This window comes from Stenella coeruleoalba (genome assembly GCF_951394435.1).
Source record: "Stenella coeruleoalba genome assembly, chromosome: 21".
Classification (NCBI taxonomy): Eukaryota; Metazoa; Chordata; class Mammalia; order Artiodactyla; family Delphinidae; genus Stenella; species Stenella coeruleoalba.
In genome coordinates, this window is record NC_137167.1 from 23,364,891 (window position 1) to 23,386,012 (window position 21,122).

The following is a 21,122-nucleotide window of genomic DNA, read 5'->3' on the forward strand; positions in this document are numbered from 1 at the left end:
ATTTCCAATACAGTGTACAAGACAGTGCTCAATATTTACAAAATTAATTTAACTGTTGTGTTACTTAGATGATCTCAGATATCGAAAAGAAAAGGCAACGTTTGATTGAAGTCCAGGATGAACTGCTTCGGTAAGATAATATCAAAATCCTCTTTGAGAACCTACAAGAAGGATTTAATCACGATATGCCATGCGAGGCTTTGTTGTAAAACTTGCTGCTGTGCTGCCTTTAAACCCCAGGCTTCTCTGAGCTTGGAAGCCAGTGAAGGCAGGCTTTGCTGCCAAGTGGAGAAGCTGTGAGCAGAGGGGGGTTCAGCAGTGGCCCATCCCCCCATGAGAGCTCTCAGTTCTGGCCCGAGGCAGCCGAATTAGAGAGTTAGTGCATGCACAGACTCTATCTAGAACCAGACTGCCTGGCTTTGAATCTAGGCTCTGCCACTTACTGGCTGTGCAACCTTGGGCAGGTTACTTAACCTCTCAACGCCTCAGTTCCCTCATTTGTAGATGAGCACAATGATAACTATACCTCACAGGGTGTTGTGAGGTTTAAACGAATAAATATACAGAAAGTGCCTCACGGAGACTGGGATACAGTAAGTTTTGTATTAAGTGTTAACAGTTTTTGTCAATCTTGTTGAAAGGTATAGCTTGGCATGGCACTCGTGTGAGTCCATTCCCAAGTGTTGGGCCAGGACAGTTTCCACCAGGGCTGTCTCCATGGTCTGGTTAGGAAGACTGGAGCACAATCCATCAGCTGGTCAACCAACTAGTATTTTTTGGTGGTCTTCCATACAGACAGGACTGCTGTGTGAGCTGAAGGGTTGGTAGTAAAGCAGTAGAAGAATAAGCATATCAGATATGCTCTCTGCTCTTAAGGAGTTTAAAATAGCTTGAAAAAGTGGTCTTATCAGAAAAGACAACCTATAATTAAGTACTAAGTTTTAAAGATGAGATGGCCACAGAAGTTTAGAAGTGGGAAAAATTGGTTGTCTAGGCCTTTGGTTTCCAAATCTAGTGTATGGACAGGTGCTGCTGGCCCATGCTAAAGCTTTCATTGGCCCAGGCCAAAATAAGAAAGATAATGAGAGGAAGCTTTTTAAGGTGTTAGCTGTGTGTGTTGGGCACTGTCCTTTAAATGCTTTACATACTAACTCATCGCTGTAACCCTGTGAGGTAGGTTATTTGGCCATATAAGACAACTACAGAAGACTCATCTGTCTTTGAGATCTACTGTTCCTTTTCTAGATAGAATTTTAAAAGTTGAGAAGTATAGTATTTTGAAAAGGCGCAGAAAGAGAAAAATGTATGTCATTATTGTAACTGTACATGTGAAAGACCTAAGGCACAAAGCAGTAACTGACCCTCAGCCACCCGCCTAGGAAGTGAGGGAGCCACGGTCTGGTGTCTGCTGACTGGCTCCAAATCGAGCAGTCCTGCCCACAACCCAGATGGCACAGTGAGTTTTCCAGAATGCAGCACTTGTTCAGTGTACGGAACTGTTACGAGGACTTTTCTTTTGTAAAATGATATCAGAGCATATTTTTTTTATATCTTCATTTGTGAGAATAAAAGACGGTAGCCTCTCCCCATCCTTTTATAAATTGGTCCACGAAATCCAAGTTATACCTTTTTATTTTATAGGTTAAGAAACTAATAATCTACTGAGAGAGAGAAAGCAGGTTGCCCAAGGTCACACATTTCATCCAGGCACTGAGAGTTTTTCCACTGGTTTTATTAGACCTTGGAAATGGACAAAATTTCAGCAAGAGGAAGGGGCAGAGGGAAGGCTTTTTGTCCATACTTTTACTGTTAAACTGCAATGCCTGTCTACTTCCGCCTGGGGCGCTAAAATCTTTACCCAAGTGTATGTTTTAATTCAGTAGTTCCCAAGACTTTAAAAATGACTCGATGAATTTTAGGACATAACAGGCATACTCGTCTGTGGGCTTCAATGCTGAGCACTCAGAGTCTTTTCTGTGTGTTGAGTCCAGAGTTGTTCACGTTTGTAATTTCAGAGCCAAAGATACCTCGGACCACCTAGGCCACCTTCCCTGCTTAAAAAGCTTCACTCAGCACCCTGACATACTCCATCTCATCTACCTTATTAGGCTGTTGTTACACTTTATGTCATTTATTTTCGGGAAAATTTTTTGTTTGTTTTAGGTTAGAACCAGAGCTGAAACAACTACAAATAAAGTATGATGAACTTAAGGAGAGAAAAGCTTCCCTTAGGAATGCAGCATGTTTCTTGTCTAATTTAAAACAGCTTCATCAAGATTATTCAGATATTCAAGAGGAAGAACCAAATGTAAAGGAAACGGTAACTTCAGTTTTCACTTTTCACTATGCTTCAGAAGATACGGGGCATTTGCATGCTACAGTACAAGAGCTATGGAGAGGCAGCGTGGGTGTTGGTGTCTACCCAAAAAGCATCACTATAAATTGGTGAAAATTTGTTATCACCACTTCTTTAGCTAATTAATTAAGGCCAGAGGAGTAAAGAAAAATCCAGAAACATTAATTTTACTAAGATGTTATACTTAAGCTTCAGAGAACTGAATTTCTTTAAGGGAAGTGTATCCTCTGCGTACAAATCTCAAGTGAACAGCTATGCTTTATTACTGTAATTGTCGTCAACGTAAGACCACTCATACATGTTATAAAGACCAATCTCTTGTTCCTTGTTCACCCCATACTTCAGTATCTTTTGTATCTGAAAAACTAGCCATTATCCCATTATAAATGGTAGGTGTAATTTTAGAAGTTGAGAAATATTAAAAAGGCATGTAGTAGGGAAAAATGTAAATTTTTTTTATTGAAGTATAGTTGATTTACAATGATTCAGGTGTACAGCAAAGTGATTCAGTTATATACATATATGTATATAAGAATCTTTTTCATATTCTTTTCTATTATGTGTTATTACAAAATATTGAATATAGTTCCCTGTGCTATATAGTAGGTCCTTGTTGTTTATTTTATATATAGTAGTATGTATATGTTAATCCCAAACTCCTAATTTATCCCTTCCCACCGCATCTTTCCCCTTTCGTACCGTAAGTTTGAATCTGTTTTGTTAATAAGTTCATTTGTATAACTTTTCTAGATTCCACATGTAAGTGATATATTTATATGACATTTGTCTTTCTCTGTCTGACTTACTTCGCTTAGTATGATAATCTCTGGGTCCATCCACGTTGCTGCAAATGGCATTATTTCATTCTTTTTTATGGCTGAGTAATATTCCTTTGTGTATATATATACCACATCTTTATCCATTCCTCTGTGGATGGACATTTAGGTTGCTTCCATGTCTTGGCTATTGTAAATAGTGCTGCAGTGAAGACTGGGGTATCTTTTCAAATTATGGTGTTTTTTAAAAATTAATTAATTTTTGGCTGCACTGGGTCTTCACTGCTGCATGCGGGCTTTCTCTAGTTGCAGTGAGCGGGCTTCTCATTGCTGTGGCTTCTCTTGTTGCGGAGCACGGGCTCTAGGCGTGCGGGCTTCAGTAGTTGTGGCACGCAGGCTCAGTAGTTGTGGCACACGGGCTTAGTTGCTCTGCAGCGTGTGGGATCTTCCCAGATCAGGGCTTGAACCTGTGTCCCCTGCATTGGCAGGCGATTCTTAACCACTGTGCCACCAGGGAAGCCCTATGGTTTTCTTCAGATACATGCCCAGGAGTGAAATTGCTGGATAACTTGGTAGTTCTATTTTTAGTTTTTGAAGGAACCTCCGTACTGTTCTCCATAGTGGCTGTACCAATTTACATTCCCACCAAACATGTAGGAAGGTTCCCTTTTGTCCACACTCTCTGCAGCATTTGTTGTTTGTAGACTATTTGATGATGCATTCTGACCGGTGTGAGGGGACACCTCATTGTAGTTTTAATTTGCATTTCTATAATTAGCAATGTTGAGTATCTTTGCATGTGCTTTTTGACCATATCTGTATGTCTTCTTTGGAGAAATGTCTATTTAGATCTTCTGCCCATTTTTTGATTGGGTTTTTTTTTTGATATTGAGCTGCATGAGCTGTTTGTATATTTTGGAAATTAATACCTTGTTGGTTGCTTTGTTTGCAAATATTTTCTCCCATTCTGTGGGTTGTCTTTTCGTTTTGTTCATGATTTCCTTTGTTGTGCAAAACCTTTTCAGTTTAATTACATCCCATTTATTTTTAAAATTTTCATTACTCTAGGAGGTGGATTCAAAAAGATGTCACTGCAATTTATGTCAAAGAGTGTTCTGCCTACATTTTCCTCTATAAATACTACACTAATAAAGAGTTTTATAGTATCCGGTATAGAACCGGGTATATCTTTCCATCTGTGTCCTCTTCAGTTTCTTTTATCAGCATCTTAATTTTCAGAGTACAGGTCTTTTGTCTCCTTAGGTAAGTTTATTCCTAGGTATTTTATTCTTCTTGATGTGATGATAAATGGGATTTTTTCCTTAATTTCTCTTTATATTTCATAGTGTATAGAAATGCAACAGATTTCTGTATATTAATTTTGTATCCTGCAACTTTACCAAATTCATTGATGAGCTCTAGTAGTTTCCTGGTAGCATCTTTAGGATTTTCTATGTATAGTATGTCATTTGCAAACAGTGACAGTTTTACTTCTGTTCCAGTTTGGATTCCTTTTCTTTTTTCTTCTCTGATTGCTGTAACTAGGACTTCTGAATAGAAGTGGCAAGAGTGGGCATCCTTGTCTTGTTCTTCATCTTAGAGGGAATGCTTTCAGCTTTTCACCATTGAGTATGGCATTAGATTTGGGTTTGTCATATATATGGCCTCTATTATGTTGAGGGAAGTTCCCTCTATGTCCACTTTCTGGAGTTTTTATCATAAATGGATGTTGAATTTTATCAAAAGCTCTTTTGCATCTACTGAGGTGATATTATTTTTATTCTTCAGTTTGTTAGTGAGGTATATCACATTAATTTGTAGATATTGAAAAATCCTTGTATCTGTGAAATGAGTCCCACTTGATCATGGTGTGTGATTCTTTGAATAATGTATTGTTGGATTTGGTTTGCTAGATTTTATTGAGGATTTTTGCATCTGTGTTCATCAGTGATACTGGCGTGTACTTTTTTGAGATATCTTTGGTTTTGGTATCAGGGTGATGGTGGCCTCACAGAATGATGAGTTCGGAAGTATTCCTTCCTCTGTAAATAGTTTAACTCATCTCTAAATGTTTGGTAAAATTCACCTGTGAAGCCATCTGGTCCTGGACTTTTGGTTGTTGGGGGATTTTAAATTACTGATTCAATTTCGGTAACTAGTAATTGGTCTGTTCCTGTTTCTTGCTTGGTTCAGTTTTAGTAAACTTTGTAGTTGGTTCTGATTTTTGCTGCAGACTTTGCTACTGTTATGATAACCAACTCAGATTAATAGAAATATTTAAATTATAGGAAAAATTTGTATATTTTATATAAAATTATGATATACAAATATAACGTATACATACATCTTATTCTTCACTTCCAAATTCAACTTCAAAGTTTTGATACTCATCTAAAAGTTAGGTTCAGGAGAATAAAGATTTGTTTATATTCAGGATATTAGAGATCTGGAAATAGAATGTTTTTAATTTTTTTTGACAGTACCCAACTGGTCTAAAGCTTATTTGGAGTTGGGGATTTTGGTTAGTAGAAGAAATTAACAATGACATTGGTTGAATTTGAACATCATAACTTGGATGAGAACTGAGACTTAGTGACTGCCTTGTTTGGAATACATCTTACTAACATCTTGTTCTGTGCAAGCCTTCAGGCGTTCTGGACTTCTGTTGTAGCAGCTGTGCGTTATGCTTTCAGAGTGTAGATACTGGGGTATATTGTCTTACCTCTTCTCCTAAACTAAGAATCTAGCACCAAATGTTAGTTCTTCCCCTTGCCCACCCTCCCTGAGAGGAGGTGCCCCATGGTAGCTTGAACACATTAGGCTCTCAAATACTTGTTAAAACTGAATTGCCTAGTAATAAGGTAAGTGATATTCTAGAAAAAATTCCATTATTATTGGGTGGTAGTCAGTCTGACAGCTTTTCTGCTTAATTTCACTTCCAAGAAAATCACCTTGAAAAGATAAGCAACAAACTATCATAAGTATGATACAGCTGTCGGGTGACTTTAGTCACTCACCCTTAGATACAAATTGCACCGTGATATTTGGCTTTGTTAATTATTTCAAAATCATGAGTTGAGCTTTGTTTTCTATTTTACATTGGGTTTGTATTTAATTTTGTCTTTAATCATTAAGGACAGTTTGGATTGGCAACTTTTAAGACACTTTACTGATCTTCCCAGTAAGTAATTTTTCCAGATGATGAATTTTAGGGACCTGCTGTTCTCGTTCCATCAGTTCTTATAGTAAAAGTAAATCTTCCATATGGTTTCCTGTGTTTAAAATAATAGCATGAGATCAAGCCGACCCCACAGAGCTCTAGCTGACTTGCCCAAACCAGGTCATACCCTGTCCCAGGGATGATTCTGTTTTAAATAATTCAGATGCCACAGTTCTTTGAGCCAATTTATCTCCCGGGATGATTAGCTCAAGCTTTGCAGAGCAGTTCCCTTGCAACCTTACTTATCAAATTGTCCTAAGGCAATGAATTAAAACCAATTTTATCAAAAAAATGAGAGGAAAAGTGATCAGAGAAACCTCTATTAATATTGGTATTTGGGGGCTTCCCTGGTGGCGCAGTGGTTGAGAGTCTGCCTGCTGATGCAGGGGACACGGGTTCGTGCCCTGGTCCGGGAAGATCCCACATGCCGCGGAGTGGCTGGGCCCGTGAGCCATGGCCGCTGAGCCTGCGCGTCCGGAGCCTGTGCTCCGCAACGGAAGAGGCCGCAGCAGTGAGAGGCCCGCGTACCGCAAAAAAAAAAAAAAAAAAAAAAAAAAAAATTGGCATTTGGTCATAACATTGAGCTATGTAAAATGGATAGGGTTCTAAAAGTTTTTGATATTTGTTATTCTGAATATTTTTCCCTCAACAGTATGATTCATCCAGCCTTCCAGCTCTGCTATTCAAAGCAAGACCCCTTTTGGGAGCTGAAAACCATCTGCAAAATATCAACTATCAATTAGAGAAGCTCCTTGACCAGAAATGAGACCAGTCTACTAAAGTGTGCACATATAAAGATTGTCTCATGCTACTGCCTGTTACCTTCTGAAACTGTATGTATTTTTCCATAAAGGAGATGGGGGAAAAAAACCCCAAACTTTATTACTATTAATTTGAATTGAATATTTCTTTTGTTATGTTATAGCAACATTCCCAGGTACATTTTAAAAAAGTAAACTTGTCTAATTGTTCAGGCTGGTTGTATGGTCTTGTCACCAGAATTTAATATTACTTTGTCATTAAAATTAAATGGCTAGATATAGTAGTTTTAGAGGCCATAGTTAATTTTTCTGGTTAATGTCAAGTGATGAGTTTCAAAATGTTTTAAAATGTTGACACCTAGCCCTAGACATACAAAAGTTTTACTGTAAAAATAAACATGCAAAATTAAGCTGATATGAACAAAGACTAATAACTTTGGTTAATCAAATAAGGAGACTTATACTGAATTTAAGCACACTGGAGCTAATTTTCAATAAAACTGGTTTACTTCAATAAATAAGATTTGGAAGCAAAGTAATAAAACTTAGCTGATACAACAGGCTTTATAAGTTACTAGTTTGTTATTAAATGTTTTCAAGCAGATTACAGCCTAGTTATGTAAGTGTCCATAATTAGCTACTCTTGTAATACTTCTATAATTAGTTCATCAGGAATTTCATCAATTCCATTATAACCGAGAAGACTGTTCTCTGCAGCTTCTGCCAATTCAGCATCTTCTGTAGCCTCCAAAATATAAGCATCATCAATGCCATTATCCCAGTCAGCATCAGAAAATGTACCTTTTGACGATGCAATAGATGACGGTTCATGAGGATTCTTGGTTTCACTGTCCCTTGTTTCATCTGTTGTAAACTCCTCTTCCTTTAGTTCCAAAGGGGAGGGAGAGTAGAGTAGGAAGAAAATACTGCTTATTCAGACAGAATGTATGATTTCACCATACAGTCGATCTCTACTGAATTAAAGTATTCAGTTCAACAGATATTAAATTGAAAACACTGGATGATATTGTCTCCAATACAGTCACCATGGGGATGGGCTCACTGTTGCTGCCTTTGTGGCACACTCTTGAAACTCCAAATTTAGAAATGCCTGCAGTTCCTGTGGTACATTCTTTTCAGTGTACACAGATGGGGCTACAGCAAAGGTAAGACTGATTTTTTTAAAAAGTGGATAGTCTGAAGGCAAACTGGTTTTTAAAATGTATCTGCTATCTTAACATATTTCTCTATCTTTAAAGTATTTTAAAAATTAACATGGATTGAAAAAAGTTATGAAGAACAGTTTTGAGACAACTGTCAAAGTACGAGTGTGGATTTGTATATTAAATAATATTGTATCAACATGAAATTTCCAGAATTTAATAATTTCACTATAAGTATATAAGAATGTTCTTTATCTCTTAAGTATGTAGCTGGAGAATAAGAAGGATTTTGATGTCTGTAACTTATTCTGAAGAGATTTGTTATGAACTGAATGTTTATGTACCCCCATCCTCATGAGGTTGAAATCCTAATCCTCAATGTGATGGTATTAGGAGGGTGAGGTCTTTGGCAGGTAATTAGATCATGAGGGCAGAACCCTCATGAATGGGATTAGTGCCCCCTTATAAAAGACCACAGAGTGCTCTGTGATCCCTTCTACCAGGGAGGGACACAGTGAGAAGACAGCTCTCAATGACCCAGGAAGCTGACTTGAGTCCGCCAGCACCTTGATCTGGGACTGACTGAGAAATTTGTTGTTTCTAAGTCACTCAGTCTAAGGTACTCTGTTATCGCAGCCTGAAATGCCTAGACAAAATTCATCAAAAATGATGATGTGTAATGTGTACAGTAGAGGGAGAAAACAAGTGTGGCCAAATGTTTAACAAGTCTAGAGGAAGGGCATACAGGAGGGTTCCTTGTTCTGCTGCAACATTTTTGTAGGTTGGAACTTCTTTTAAAACCAGATGAAGCAAGAAATGACAAGCAGAAATGACAAAATATTAACTGTTAAAACTAAGTGATAGGTTTCTTATTTTAAATAAAAAGATAAATCCAAGCAGTGGTAATACTGTACACCAAAAATACTTTCAACTTGGCATTTCTGAGGTATTACTGGATAGGCAGGAAAAAAAATCAGAAACCACAAACATGCATCAAAATAACACTCAAAATGAACAAGGATAAAAATCCTTAGAGGCACAATTTTAAAAATCTTTTTTTGGTTATCTCTTTAGTTCACCAGAGAATCTGGCTATCAGCTATTTTATATCCAGCTCCTACAGATCAAGAATGAGATTTCTACCATTTCAGTATGAATTTTTTCAGGAGACTTTTTAAAATCAAATTTAATAGGTACCAGTCAATTATCTAGACTGTAAACTCAAGCACTAATTCAGCTTGTAGCAGGTAACTTTCATTCTAACCGTAACACTATAAACAAAAAGGCTGATTGATGTGGGGAAAAAAACACTAAAAAAGTCTAGAAAATAACATGACAAAAGAATACTTAATGAAAAGTTCTTGTAAAATATTAATAAGACCCCATATAAAAGTAGAGGGCAGTTACAGGCAATCCATAATAGAAACATAGTAAATCTGATGAAAGTTAATCTGCATTAATAAGTGTAAATTAAAACACCTGAAATACCACTTTATGCCTACCAGGTTGGTAAAGATCAAAAGGCAAAAACAAGCAATGTTGGCAAGTGTAGGGTAATAGGTACTCCCATAAACCGAAATCTAATTTCCTGTCGTTTTTGGAGAGCAATTGGTGATATGTATGGAAAATATCTGTGATAGTTTAAGTAGGAAAAAAAGCCTACAATATAGTATGTATACTATGACTAAAAAACATGAGGGTACACAGGTAACAAATTCTGGAAGATACAGACCACAACATTTACATCAGTTATCTGCATGGTCAAATTATAAGTGACGATGCTTTTTTCCTTTTGTGCTTTATGTATTTTCTAATGTTTGTGTACAATGAATGTGAATTACTTGGGTAAATAAAAGTTTTAAAAAGAAAAATATTGGTTTGGCAATCTATACCCTTTGACACAGTTCTACTTCTAGAAATTCTTATAGTTTAAAGAAACAATATATTTTGTTATACTTTGTAAAGCAAAAAATGAGATTTATTAAATGTCTGAAACTGGTTAAATAGCTAGCTAGCTCCATTAATTTCTTATGTAGCAGTGGGAAAAAATGAGGTTCATATTATGAGATTCGTGCTGAGATGAGACAATCACTACAACATATTCCTAAGTGAAAACAAGGTACAGAACAGGGTGTTTAAACAGTATCTGGACACACCTGGACACCATTAACTCATTTGCCATTATACCAAGAACTAGTTAGTAATGAGAAGGAAACTAAAAACTGCACTTACCTCTTTGAGAAGAAACAGGAGACGCACTTCAGCAGGTAATGGGAAACCTGAATCAGAAAAACAGTAGAACTATTATATAAATATCTAATTTTTACTTTGTGGTAAATGTAAAAATTAGTAACTCACAGTCAGATTTGAAGTTTTCTGCTTTACATACAGGGTCATGACATTTTTGATACCAAACTTCATTTTTCAGGTCAACCAAAATCCTTTACATTAAAAAAAGAAGAAAAAATTATTTACTATCTAGACTTGATAGAAAACAAAATTCAGCTACATGCCATTTACAAGAGATATGCCTAAGACTTAGAGATGGAGAAAAGTTAAAAAGTAAAAGGATGAAAATAGACATTAACTTGGCAAACCATGGTTGCCAAAAGTATCACACAAAATGAACAAGACGCGTGGTGGGCACCCCCCCCCAAAATAAATAAAATATGTGAAACAGAGCCAAAGTGATCTTTAGAAAGAAATTTAGAATCCTAAAAGCTTATTTACAAAAAAAATGGCTAAACACAACTTACAGAAGTAACAGAATAAACCTTAATAAATTAAAAGTCAGGAAGTAATAAAGAGCAAAAATTTAGAAAAATCAAGGACAAAATGTGAAGACTAAAGAATAAAATTCTTTCAAGATTAAACAAAAAGAGGTAAAGACATAAATATTATTAGAAACTGAGATATAACTACAAATGCAAAATATACTAAAAATGTACTATTGTGAACTTTTTCCAGTAATGCTGAAAATTTTGGTAGAAGAGACAAAGTACTAGATAAGAATAAACCAAAGCAAGCAAACTTAAAGAAAACGCGAACAATCCTATAACCACTAAGAATTTTTTTTTTAATTTAACTAGTAAGGAAACAATTGTTAACAGTCTGTGTGGTATTGGGACATTTACCAAGGAGAGAAAAATGCTGGCAACCCAGTCTAATGGCCCCATAAACATTCCAATAGACTTCCTAATAAACAGACTAATGCTACAGTTCCCAAACTGTACACCAAAGTGCCCCAGAGTGACGTAGGATATTTATCTTTCTAGGGAAACGGTGATACCACATCTGTCAAGCACCCCGCAAACTACTTGCTTGTAATTCATAGCTTCAATATATCACCTTTCTTCATTCCTTTCAGTGATGTCCTATCTTTGTAGAGCTGGGTTTTTTGGTGGTGGCTGTGATGAAAAGTACCATAAATGTGGAATGAGACGTGACAGTGCAGCTGGCAGTGTCCAGCCTAATTCCAAGGTTTAAGAGTTTATGCAGTGCTTAAAAGGACACACATCCGATTAATAATTACATTTAAGGAGGTTCAAAAGGTCCAACTTCCAGGTATAAATCAGTCAGTCATTGGGATATAATGTACACATGGTGACTATAGTTAATACTACTGTATTACATATTTGGAAATTGTTAAGAGTAAATCTTAAAGTTCTCATCACAAAAAAAACAAAATTGTAACTGCATCTATCCATGGTGATGGATGTTAACTATTTAACTAGACTTATTGTGGAGATCATTTTGCAATCATGTTGTACACCTGAAGCTAATGTCAATTATACCTCAATTTAAAAAAATGAAATACAAATATTTTCTTTCAATTGATAAACATTTTTTTTCAAAGAGCTACTAAATTATTAGGACAAATACTAAGTTGCTTGAAACTGATTAATAAACAAACTGTTAGGTATTTCTTTTGTCCTTGGAGCAATGTGAAAAAATTATTACAATACTAAGGGCAACATAACTGAGAAAGTCTGGGGACCAATGGCAATTTGCTAAGTTGAGAGTCCTTATCTACGTAGAATGTTCTTCACAGGATGTTTCTGCATATGGTAAACAAACCTAGAGTCTGGATTTATAAGGCATGGCTCCCTGGACATGTCACACATGCTATGTAACTATGAATATAAAACACAGATGTTTCATAACTTCAAAGCTGCCTGCTGTGTACTGTGACTGCTCACTTCTGCCTCAGCTTTCAACCTGAGTTAGAGAAAAGCATCCAGTGCAGGAAGGAGCTGGGTCACCGTGCCAGATGTCCCAGGCCTCACTCTGCTTCACCTGTGCCTTTGCTTCCTTATATCTTTAAAGCTACTAGTAAAGCTTATCATTGGGTAAGATCTCTGATTCGTATGAGTGAGGTTTGACAATCCAATCCTCAAATTTGTTAGTAATCAGGGAAATTCAGATGAAAACTACAATATCATTTTAAACTCACCAGATTAGCAAAACAAATTTTTTAAATCTAACAATAATAAGGTTTTGGTAAGAATATGGATCAGTACAAAATCTGAAAACACTGCTGGTGGGAGTGTAAAGTAGTGTGACCATGTGGAAAAATAATTTATTATCTAATAAAATTAAATAATAATTTAATAATAATAAATTTAATAATTTATTATCTAATAAAATTAAATATGTGCATATCTATGACACAGCAGTTCTAGTTTTAGAAATATTTTGAAAAACTTGCATATGTGCACTAAGTGATATATACAAGACTATTTGTAGCTTCACTGTTTATAGCAGCAAGCCAAATAGTAGGACAATAGATGACCTGGTATATTTATATTTGTATAATGACATCATATACAATGATGAAAACAAGAATAAGCAACAGCTACATGCTGCAGTATAGTATGGATGAACTTCACAAATACAATGTTGACCAAAAAAGCAAGTCAAAGGATGCAATTTACCTAAGATTCAAAAAAATGTAAAATGAAATAATACACTGTTTGGAGATACAAATATATATGGAAAAACCATAAAGAGCAGCAAGGGAAAGATTAACACAAAATCCAGGATAATAGCTATAATCTCTAAACAAACTTTCTTATGGTGAGTGACAGATATGGCAAGTTATCATTTTAGTATTAGTTCTTAAAATGTACATATATCAATACATTATATACACACTTTTACATATATGATGTATCTCACAGTTAAGAGAAAGAATATACTGTGGATACATAATACAACCTGGTAATTCTTCAGAAAGAAACATACAGCAACCTAAGTATCTCAAGAAGTTAAAAGATGATCATTGTATGATAATGATTTTCTGGAAAACTTTCATGCATAGAAAAAAGACTAGAAAGATACACCAAAATCTTAACCATAGATATTACTGGTTCTGGGACTATGGGTGGTCTTGTCTTTTGTGTTTTTCTGTTACAGCTTTCTGCACTGAGCATATAGTTTTTAAAGTTTTTTTTTCTTTACTGAATTAATCTACATATATAATATAGCACTGAATAATAATATCGAAGATGTTTTCCGGCTTTCTAACAAAAGCTTCATGATCATTTTCTCATATCTGGCCCATGTGCTATAAAAGCTTGATATATCAAAGTCTGAGCTTCGACATTATGTATTAAAACATAGCAAAATTTCTCACATCATAAATGATAACTACTGGGTTTCTATTTTATCCCTATTCTAAATATTTCCTCATATGATTTAAAATTCTTATGGTTTTACTTCTTCCTTTACTTCCTCTCCTTTTGCCAGGGGCATTTAAAAGAAAACTCTAAAAACAGGGCGTGGCATATACAGCAAGCACCCAATAAATACTGGTTCCCTTCTATACCATTCTTTGTCTTGAACATGTTAACATAACCTTAACTCCAATTCTTAAACACTGACGGAGTAGTTTCCTTCTGGTCCAAATTTGCTCACTTTTGATTTAGACTCCATAGGTGTCAAGGGCCAATGGCTACTACCTCTCATTTCTTTCTAGCCCCACTTAATTCTACTTTAGTTTCCTCAAAATTTTACTATTTAAGGGATTATTTTACCAAATAAAGTACAGATAAAGATATGTGCTAGAGGCAAGGTAATAAGAAACTCAAATATTAAAAAACACAAACCAGGGCTTCCCTGGTGGCGCAGTGGTTGGGAATCTGCCTGCTAATGCAGGGGACACGGGTTCGAGCCATGGTCTGGGAGGATCCCATATGCCGCAGAGCAACTAGGCCCATGAGCCACAACTATTGAGCCTGCGCGTCTGGAGCCTGTGCTCCGCAGCAAGAGCGGCCACGATAGTGAGAGGCCCGCGCACCGCGATGAAGAGTGGCCCCTGCTTGCCACAACTAGAGAAAGCCCTCGCACAGAAACGAAGACCCAACACAGCCAAAAGTAAATTAATAAACTCCTAAAAAAAAATAAATACAAACCAAATAAAATATAAATTGAATTACAACTAAATCTATTATAACAAAATCACTTTTATATTCTCATCTTTAAAAATTATAAACATTTAAAATATAATACTGGTTAAACACACAGAACTCAAACAATATTACTTACATGATATTATTACTCTTGTGGGCTCTTCCAATGTTTTCACACCAGCGGTATTTACAAATATCATAAACCAATAATTCTTCTGGGAAAAAGTAGTTCCAGCGCTGAATTCCTGAACCACAAATAATGTTTCTAAAGATATTATTATTGTATCATATAACAGTTAATTAAGAATAAGACTGTTTACCTCCTTTAATGCCATTTTTATTCACCAACAAGAGAACAAATTGATCAATTTCAGGGTAAGGTGAACACTGAAAACCTTCAATGGTTTCTACTGCAACAAAAAGAAAAATTAATTATAAATCATAACGGCTAAAACATGAGGAGTTACATTTTAAGTTGTTTAGTACAACCAGGGGTTTTGCAACCTGCCCCTGCCAGTTCGTTTTGGTTTTTTTTGGCCTTCTCTGCAATTTGTCTTTTAGTCAGTCATGGATTCTTACAAGGAAGCAGGTAAAATTCAGACCTCTCAATTAAATCAAATTTTAGCTAATTTGCATAAAAAGCATTTAGTATCACTTCAGTTGCTTGCTTCATTCTGATAAAGAGAAAAGCAGTCCCTTGCATCCAGGAGCTATCCTAGTATTATCATTGAGGCCTTGGTGTTGCTACAAGCTGGCTGGGGACTCACAGCTCAGCCCTGGTGTTCTCCTATTAATCATAAACTATTTCACAGAACTTCAACATCAGATAAGGTCACTCTGTGGCCATGATGATTCAAGACATAAATGAACACCACTCTGTACTCATGTATGAACACAGACAAAATATGAACATTTTCCAAACCACAAAAATGACCAAGTGCCCACCTATCTTGTCTAATGTAAGTAGCTGCTCCTTCTTTGCCAATTGTAGCTTTAGTCTCTCTGTAGTTGGCCTTCCTTCTAGATAAGATTTATCAAGATATTTAATCATAAAATTGTCACTGACAGCACCCAATTCAAAACAAACACACTTCCTTGGAGACTTCAAAAGCATCTAACTCAAGCCTGAATCCTATAAGTCCTTTCTAACACCCTTTTACTGAGATGCCCTCAGTTTCCTATGGTGTGCATTCTCCACCGTGGTGACCAGTAACAAACTCAGCTTACCACAGGTGTGTTCTCCAGTGCTCTTTAGCTGTAGAGCACTGACATTCATTATATTTTCTAAGACTCTAATGGAATAATTAAAAATAATTTATTTAAAATCTTACTTAAATTTAAAGACAGAATACTCTTCTTAAAATAAAGCCCGATTTCACTTACAAAAATAGTACACATAATTTAAGAAATTTTGGAAAATATATTACAGCAGAAATGAGAGGAATGTCTAGAAATAACTGTTAAACAACCAGAGGAAAATAAACATAAGAAAATGTTATCCATATTTTTAAAATAAACCTGTGATCATACCTCACATATAATTTTGAGTCTTAACGTCATAAATGGGCATTTTTCGTATTATATAGGCTTTATAAATTTAAATCAAATGGCTACAGAGTATTTTACAGTATGTAACCAATTTTACAGTATGTAACCAGTTTGTTGTACATTTAAATTTTCAGTTCCACTACTATAAATGATAGCCCAAAATATGTATATAAAAATATTTACTGGAGAGTTTATATATATCTTAGAAAAAGATCTATATTTTCTTCAGTATAGGAATGAAGAACACATAGATTTTGTGAAAAATTATATGGCCATTAAAAGAATGCAGGGCTTCCCTGGTGGCGCAGTGGTTGAGAGTCCGCCTGCCGATGCAGGGGACACGGGTTCGTGCCCTGGTCCGGGAAGATCCCACATGCCACGGAGCGGCTGGGCCCGTGAGCCATGGCCGCTGAGCCTGCGCGTCGGGGGCCTGTGCTCCGCAATGGGAGAGGCCACAACAGTGAGAGGCCCGCATACCGCAGAAAAAAGAAAAAAAGAATGCAGAAGCTCTCCGTTTACAGGAAATATAGGAAAAGCTCTGCTGGGTTAAACAGGCAGTTATTAACAGTGGTTACCCATCTTTGATTGTGGACAGAGGGGTGAAGAGAACTTTGTTTTTTCATTTTAATATGTGTTTTTTATATAAACAATCTACATTTTCATATTTTCCCCCAAAATACCATAAAATGAAAATTAGTAAAGCAGCTTAAAATACATCAATTTTTATACTTTTTCCATTTTGGACAGAAACCCAGTTGTTCTGAAGGATCAGTACATATGAATACTTAAGATTTAAGATTTATAAGCAAAATAAATTTTGCATCCTTAAATTTTCATAGGAAATTGTTTTCTTAAAATTACCTGAAGTACTGGTATGGTTAAAATTCTCAACTCGTTGTTTATTTTGAGACATGTCATATGTCAGAATTCGTAAAGTATCTGAGAATCTGAAGAAGAAAATAGGTACAACAAAAAGTAACAATATATATTAGAATTAAAGAGACGTGACTACTGAAAGGACACAATTTCAAATAATTTCATAATAAAATCCTTTGTTCAACAGATAACTGTTCTAGGATATTTATGCCACATTTGCCTACAAAAGCACCAATCCAACCCTTACAAAAAAAGAGTAGTTTGGTGATCATTTGAAACTGATGCTTTCCTCTACTACAGAGTAAATCAGAAGACACTAGGACTGCTGAAGCTGCAGAATGAACTATTCCCCAAACATACAGAGCCTTTGAAATTTATGTTAACAAAGTCTGGATAATAGGAAGAAAAAGAGAGGGATGAAATCAAAGGGAAAATAGATTAAAATTAACTGAAAGCGAAAATACATTCATAACCATAAAGAATTTAGCCTTTATTTCAGGAAGAAAAATACCTGATATTTAGTTGGATACACAAATGACAATTAAGATAACTCTACTCAGAAGAACTCTCCACTTCTGTAAAATTAACATTGAAACTACAAAAGAAATGAGATTTGGTAATCAGGAGATTACCTGTACTTCAGGCTGTTACTAGAGACCAACTGTGTTGCTTTTCCCATACATGACAGAATGTGACCTTATTCTGGTGCCAGCAACAGTGGGGAGCAAGAATCATGTAATTTTTAGGACGATGCTACCTCTAGAATCTCAGATATGACAAATAATTAACATTTATTGAGCAGAGACCATGTGCCAGGCACTGTTGTAAGCACATACATACAGCTCTTATTTAATCCTCACAACTCCATGAAATAGATGTTAATATTATTTCCATTTTAAAGGTAAGGAAACTAAGACTTTGATGTTACTTCTAAGATTTGTTATGAAAACTCAAATAGTCCATAAATATATAGAGAAAAACAATGTGTCTTCCCACCCTCCTGAGTAACTGCTATCAAATCAACATTTGGACACAACTTGCCTTATGGCAGTGTATTTTAAGTATTTTTATTAAGATTTATCTCTATGGAATTTCTCTTTAAACTTATATGTAGGAAAGGCAAAAAGGAGAAGAATCAGAACAAGTTAATTCAGCGAGGCAATTCAGCCTGATCTTTAACCACATGTCCTACACTAACAAAAATTGCCAGCCCAGAGTGAAGGGGAATAAAGGCATATATTTCTGTTGAAAGATGTCTTTCACACTTTTTAAAAATGACCAAAACATGGGAATTTAAATGTTCAGTAACAGAACTGACAATAGGGTATATCAGTATAATGGAAAATTATATACACATCAACAATTTTATTTACAATTTACTGTTGGTAATTATTAACTTGACAAATATTGACATAATGTTGAGTGGATAAAACAGGTGACAAAACAATATAAATAATGATCATAAGAAATATGTTTTAAATGAAGGAGCTATGTAAATTATATTTCTGTATGTGCATATAGAAAAAGAAAATTAAATGTTAACAGTAATTACATTTCCAAATGCAATACAAGTCATTTTTCATTTTTATAGAATCACTTTTAAAAACTGGAAAATATATCAAATATAATCATAAAAGGATATAAAGAGAAAAATGGTTAAAAAATAACTTTTACTATTATTATTTACTGGACAAAAAAGAACAGTTAACGTAGAATTTTAAGAAATGACTTTCTTTTACTCAAGATATAAAAAATTTATACAATTCACATTTTAGTAATATACAGTGCCATTCACTGCTTAATAAATATTCATGAACACACAATGATTTAATTCTGGTCCTGTATACCTGACATTGCTGACCAAAGCAGAGAGGAAATATTGATTTTCTTTGGAAATATTCTCCGATTGTACAGGATAAAATTTGTTATCTTCAGCAACCTCCAAAGGCACATACTTTCCTATTTCTGATGATTTATACAGTCGAAAGTTTCTATTTCTTGTATAAACTCCTATATCAAAAATTAATAAAACAATATGAATGCATGTTTTCAGTGATTTGTTTTTATAGTCAGCAAATATTAAGTTAATTCTGTATAGTATTATTAGAAAAAACACCTGGTTGTGGTTCAAGATAGTGACGTAGGAAGATCCTGAACTCACCTTCTCCCAGGGACACACTGAATCTACAGCTATACACAGAACAATTTCCTGTGGAAAAAAATCTGAAAACCGGAATGGCCCCTTCACATCAGACAAACGACAGAGAACTCAGACGGAAGCAGATAGGAAAGGCTGAGAGGCACTCTCACCATAAACCCCACCCCAGGCACGGCAGCACACAGTCAGAAGGGAACGCAAACCCGGAACTTCTCCCCAAGGCGTACAGGGTTCATACCCCACATCAGGCACCCCAACTTTTAAGACCAGCACCTGAGAGATGAGCCCTCCAAACACCTGGATTTGAAGACCAACTTGGCTCACACCCACGAGACCCACAGGGCCATGAAAACTGAAAACGGCTCTTAAAGGGCTCACGTGCAGACTCACCTGCCCCAGGGTCAAGTGCAGAAGCAGCCCATTGAAAAGCGCCCATTCGTTATGTGAAAGAGACTCATTTACTAATTTTAAAGCACTGGTCTGAGGGCAAGTCCTGTTGGGATATTCTCTAAGGATAGAGGCTGCTGGGTACCTCCTTCCTGCTCTCCTTCTGCCTTGCTAAAGCTGGAGGGAGCCATCTTTCTTTTTTACTTTATCAGCAGGTGCCGTCTTCATACCACCCCTCTGCCTTGCTCCAGCAGTGGGTACCATCTTTGTGCTCTCCCTCTGCCATGATCCAGAGTGCCAGTAGCTCCCAGAGGGGAGCTTCTACACACATCTGCTGCCCTGGTTTTCACAGCTGGTGACACACTTTCTGTGGCTACCATCCAGACACCCCTTGATCTCCTGGCTCTAGAGGTTAGGGAAGCTTGTGATCCTGGGTCCCATGGAGCTGTAACAATCAGAGAGACAGCTCTTGGTAGACTATCACTCCCAGCGTACTGCACAGACAGCAGACTTAAACACACCCCCAGTCTTTCTAACAAAGAGGCCTATTTGCTTGTCCTGGAGCTTAGGGGCTCTTAGGGAATGGAGGCCAGTGGACACCATCTTGGCACTCTCCCTCCACCTCACTACAGCTCACCAGTATCTCTCAGAAAGGAGCTTATACACTCATCTGGAGCCCCAAATTTTGTGACTCCTGCCCAGCCAGACTGCCTGGCTCTGGTGACTAGCAGGGCTTAGGCTTGTGGTCCCACAGGAGTGTATATATTTGCATTTTTTTAAAAGCTGCTGCCTGAAGGTCTGGCTTCCAATCAGCTTGAATCTAGGTGCTGACTGAGATCCTCCCCTTTGGGGCACTGACTGCTCTTGGCACACACTCAGTTACTAGGAGCTATTAAAAATATAATAGGGGGCTTCCCTGGTGGCGCAGTGGTTGACAGTCCACCTGCCGATGCAGGGGACATGGGTTCATGCCCCAGTCCGGGAAGATCCCACATGCCGTGGAGCGGCTAGGCCCATGAGCCATGGCCACTGGGCCTGTGCGTCTGGAGCCTGTGCTTCACAATGGGAGAGGCCACAACAGTGAGAGGTCCGCATACCACAAAAAAAAAAAAAAGTGTGTATATATATATATATATATATATATATATATATATATATATATATATATAAAAATAGGCTGCTTGGACAAGCACAGAGGTTTGTGACAACATGAGCTAAGACACGACTGAATAATAAAGTTCATCTTCTACACAAGGCCAACCCTTCAAGACTGGGAGAAGTGGCTGTTGCATCTAATGGGTAGAAACCAACACAGAGAGTCAAGCAAAATGAAGAAACAGAGGAATATATTCCAAATGAAAGAACAAGATAAAACCTCAGGGGAAAAAATCTTAATGAAACAGAGAAAAGTAACTCACCTGATAAAGAGTTCAAAATAATGGTCATAAAGATGCTTGCTGAACTCAGG

General features: G+C 36.4%; 2 protein-coding genes across 7 annotated transcripts in view; one reads left to right on the forward strand and one right to left on the reverse strand.

Moving 5' to 3' along the window:
* Window positions 1-7,146, forward strand: part of CENPU (centromere protein U) — a 30,347-nt gene extending 23,201 nt beyond the window's left edge. For both annotated transcript variants that reach the window (XM_079908998.1, XM_079908999.1), the window contains exons 11-13: window positions 69-130; window positions 2,164-2,320; window positions 7,005-7,146. In XM_079908998.1, coding sequence (XP_079765124.1) covers window positions 69-130; window positions 2,164-2,320; window positions 7,005-7,118 — 333 coding nt within the window. In that variant the 3' untranslated portion in view covers window positions 7,119-7,146. The remainder of the gene's footprint in view (window positions 1-68; window positions 131-2,163; window positions 2,321-7,004) is intronic.
* Window positions 1-21,122, reverse strand: part of PRIMPOL (primase and DNA directed polymerase) — a 57,331-nt gene that overhangs the window by 15,094 nt on the left and 21,115 nt on the right. The window contains exons 6-13 of one of the 5 annotated variants that reach the window (XM_079908995.1): window positions 18,957-19,119; window positions 17,095-17,180; window positions 15,631-15,705; window positions 15,006-15,095; window positions 14,822-14,930; window positions 10,634-10,716; window positions 10,508-10,554; window positions 7,915-7,996 (exon numbers count right to left, since the gene is read on the reverse strand). In XM_079908995.1, coding sequence (XP_079765121.1) covers window positions 7,915-7,996; window positions 10,508-10,554; window positions 10,634-10,716; window positions 14,822-14,930; window positions 15,006-15,095; window positions 15,631-15,705; window positions 17,095-17,180; window positions 18,957-19,119 — 735 coding nt within the window. Of the gene's footprint in view, window positions 1-7,722; window positions 7,997-10,507; window positions 10,555-10,633; window positions 10,717-14,821; window positions 14,931-15,005; window positions 15,096-15,630; window positions 15,706-17,094; window positions 17,181-18,956; window positions 19,120-21,122 lie in introns of those variants that run through there. The other 4 variants (XM_079908994.1, XM_079908993.1, XM_079908996.1 and 1 more) reach the window with 4 other exon arrangements.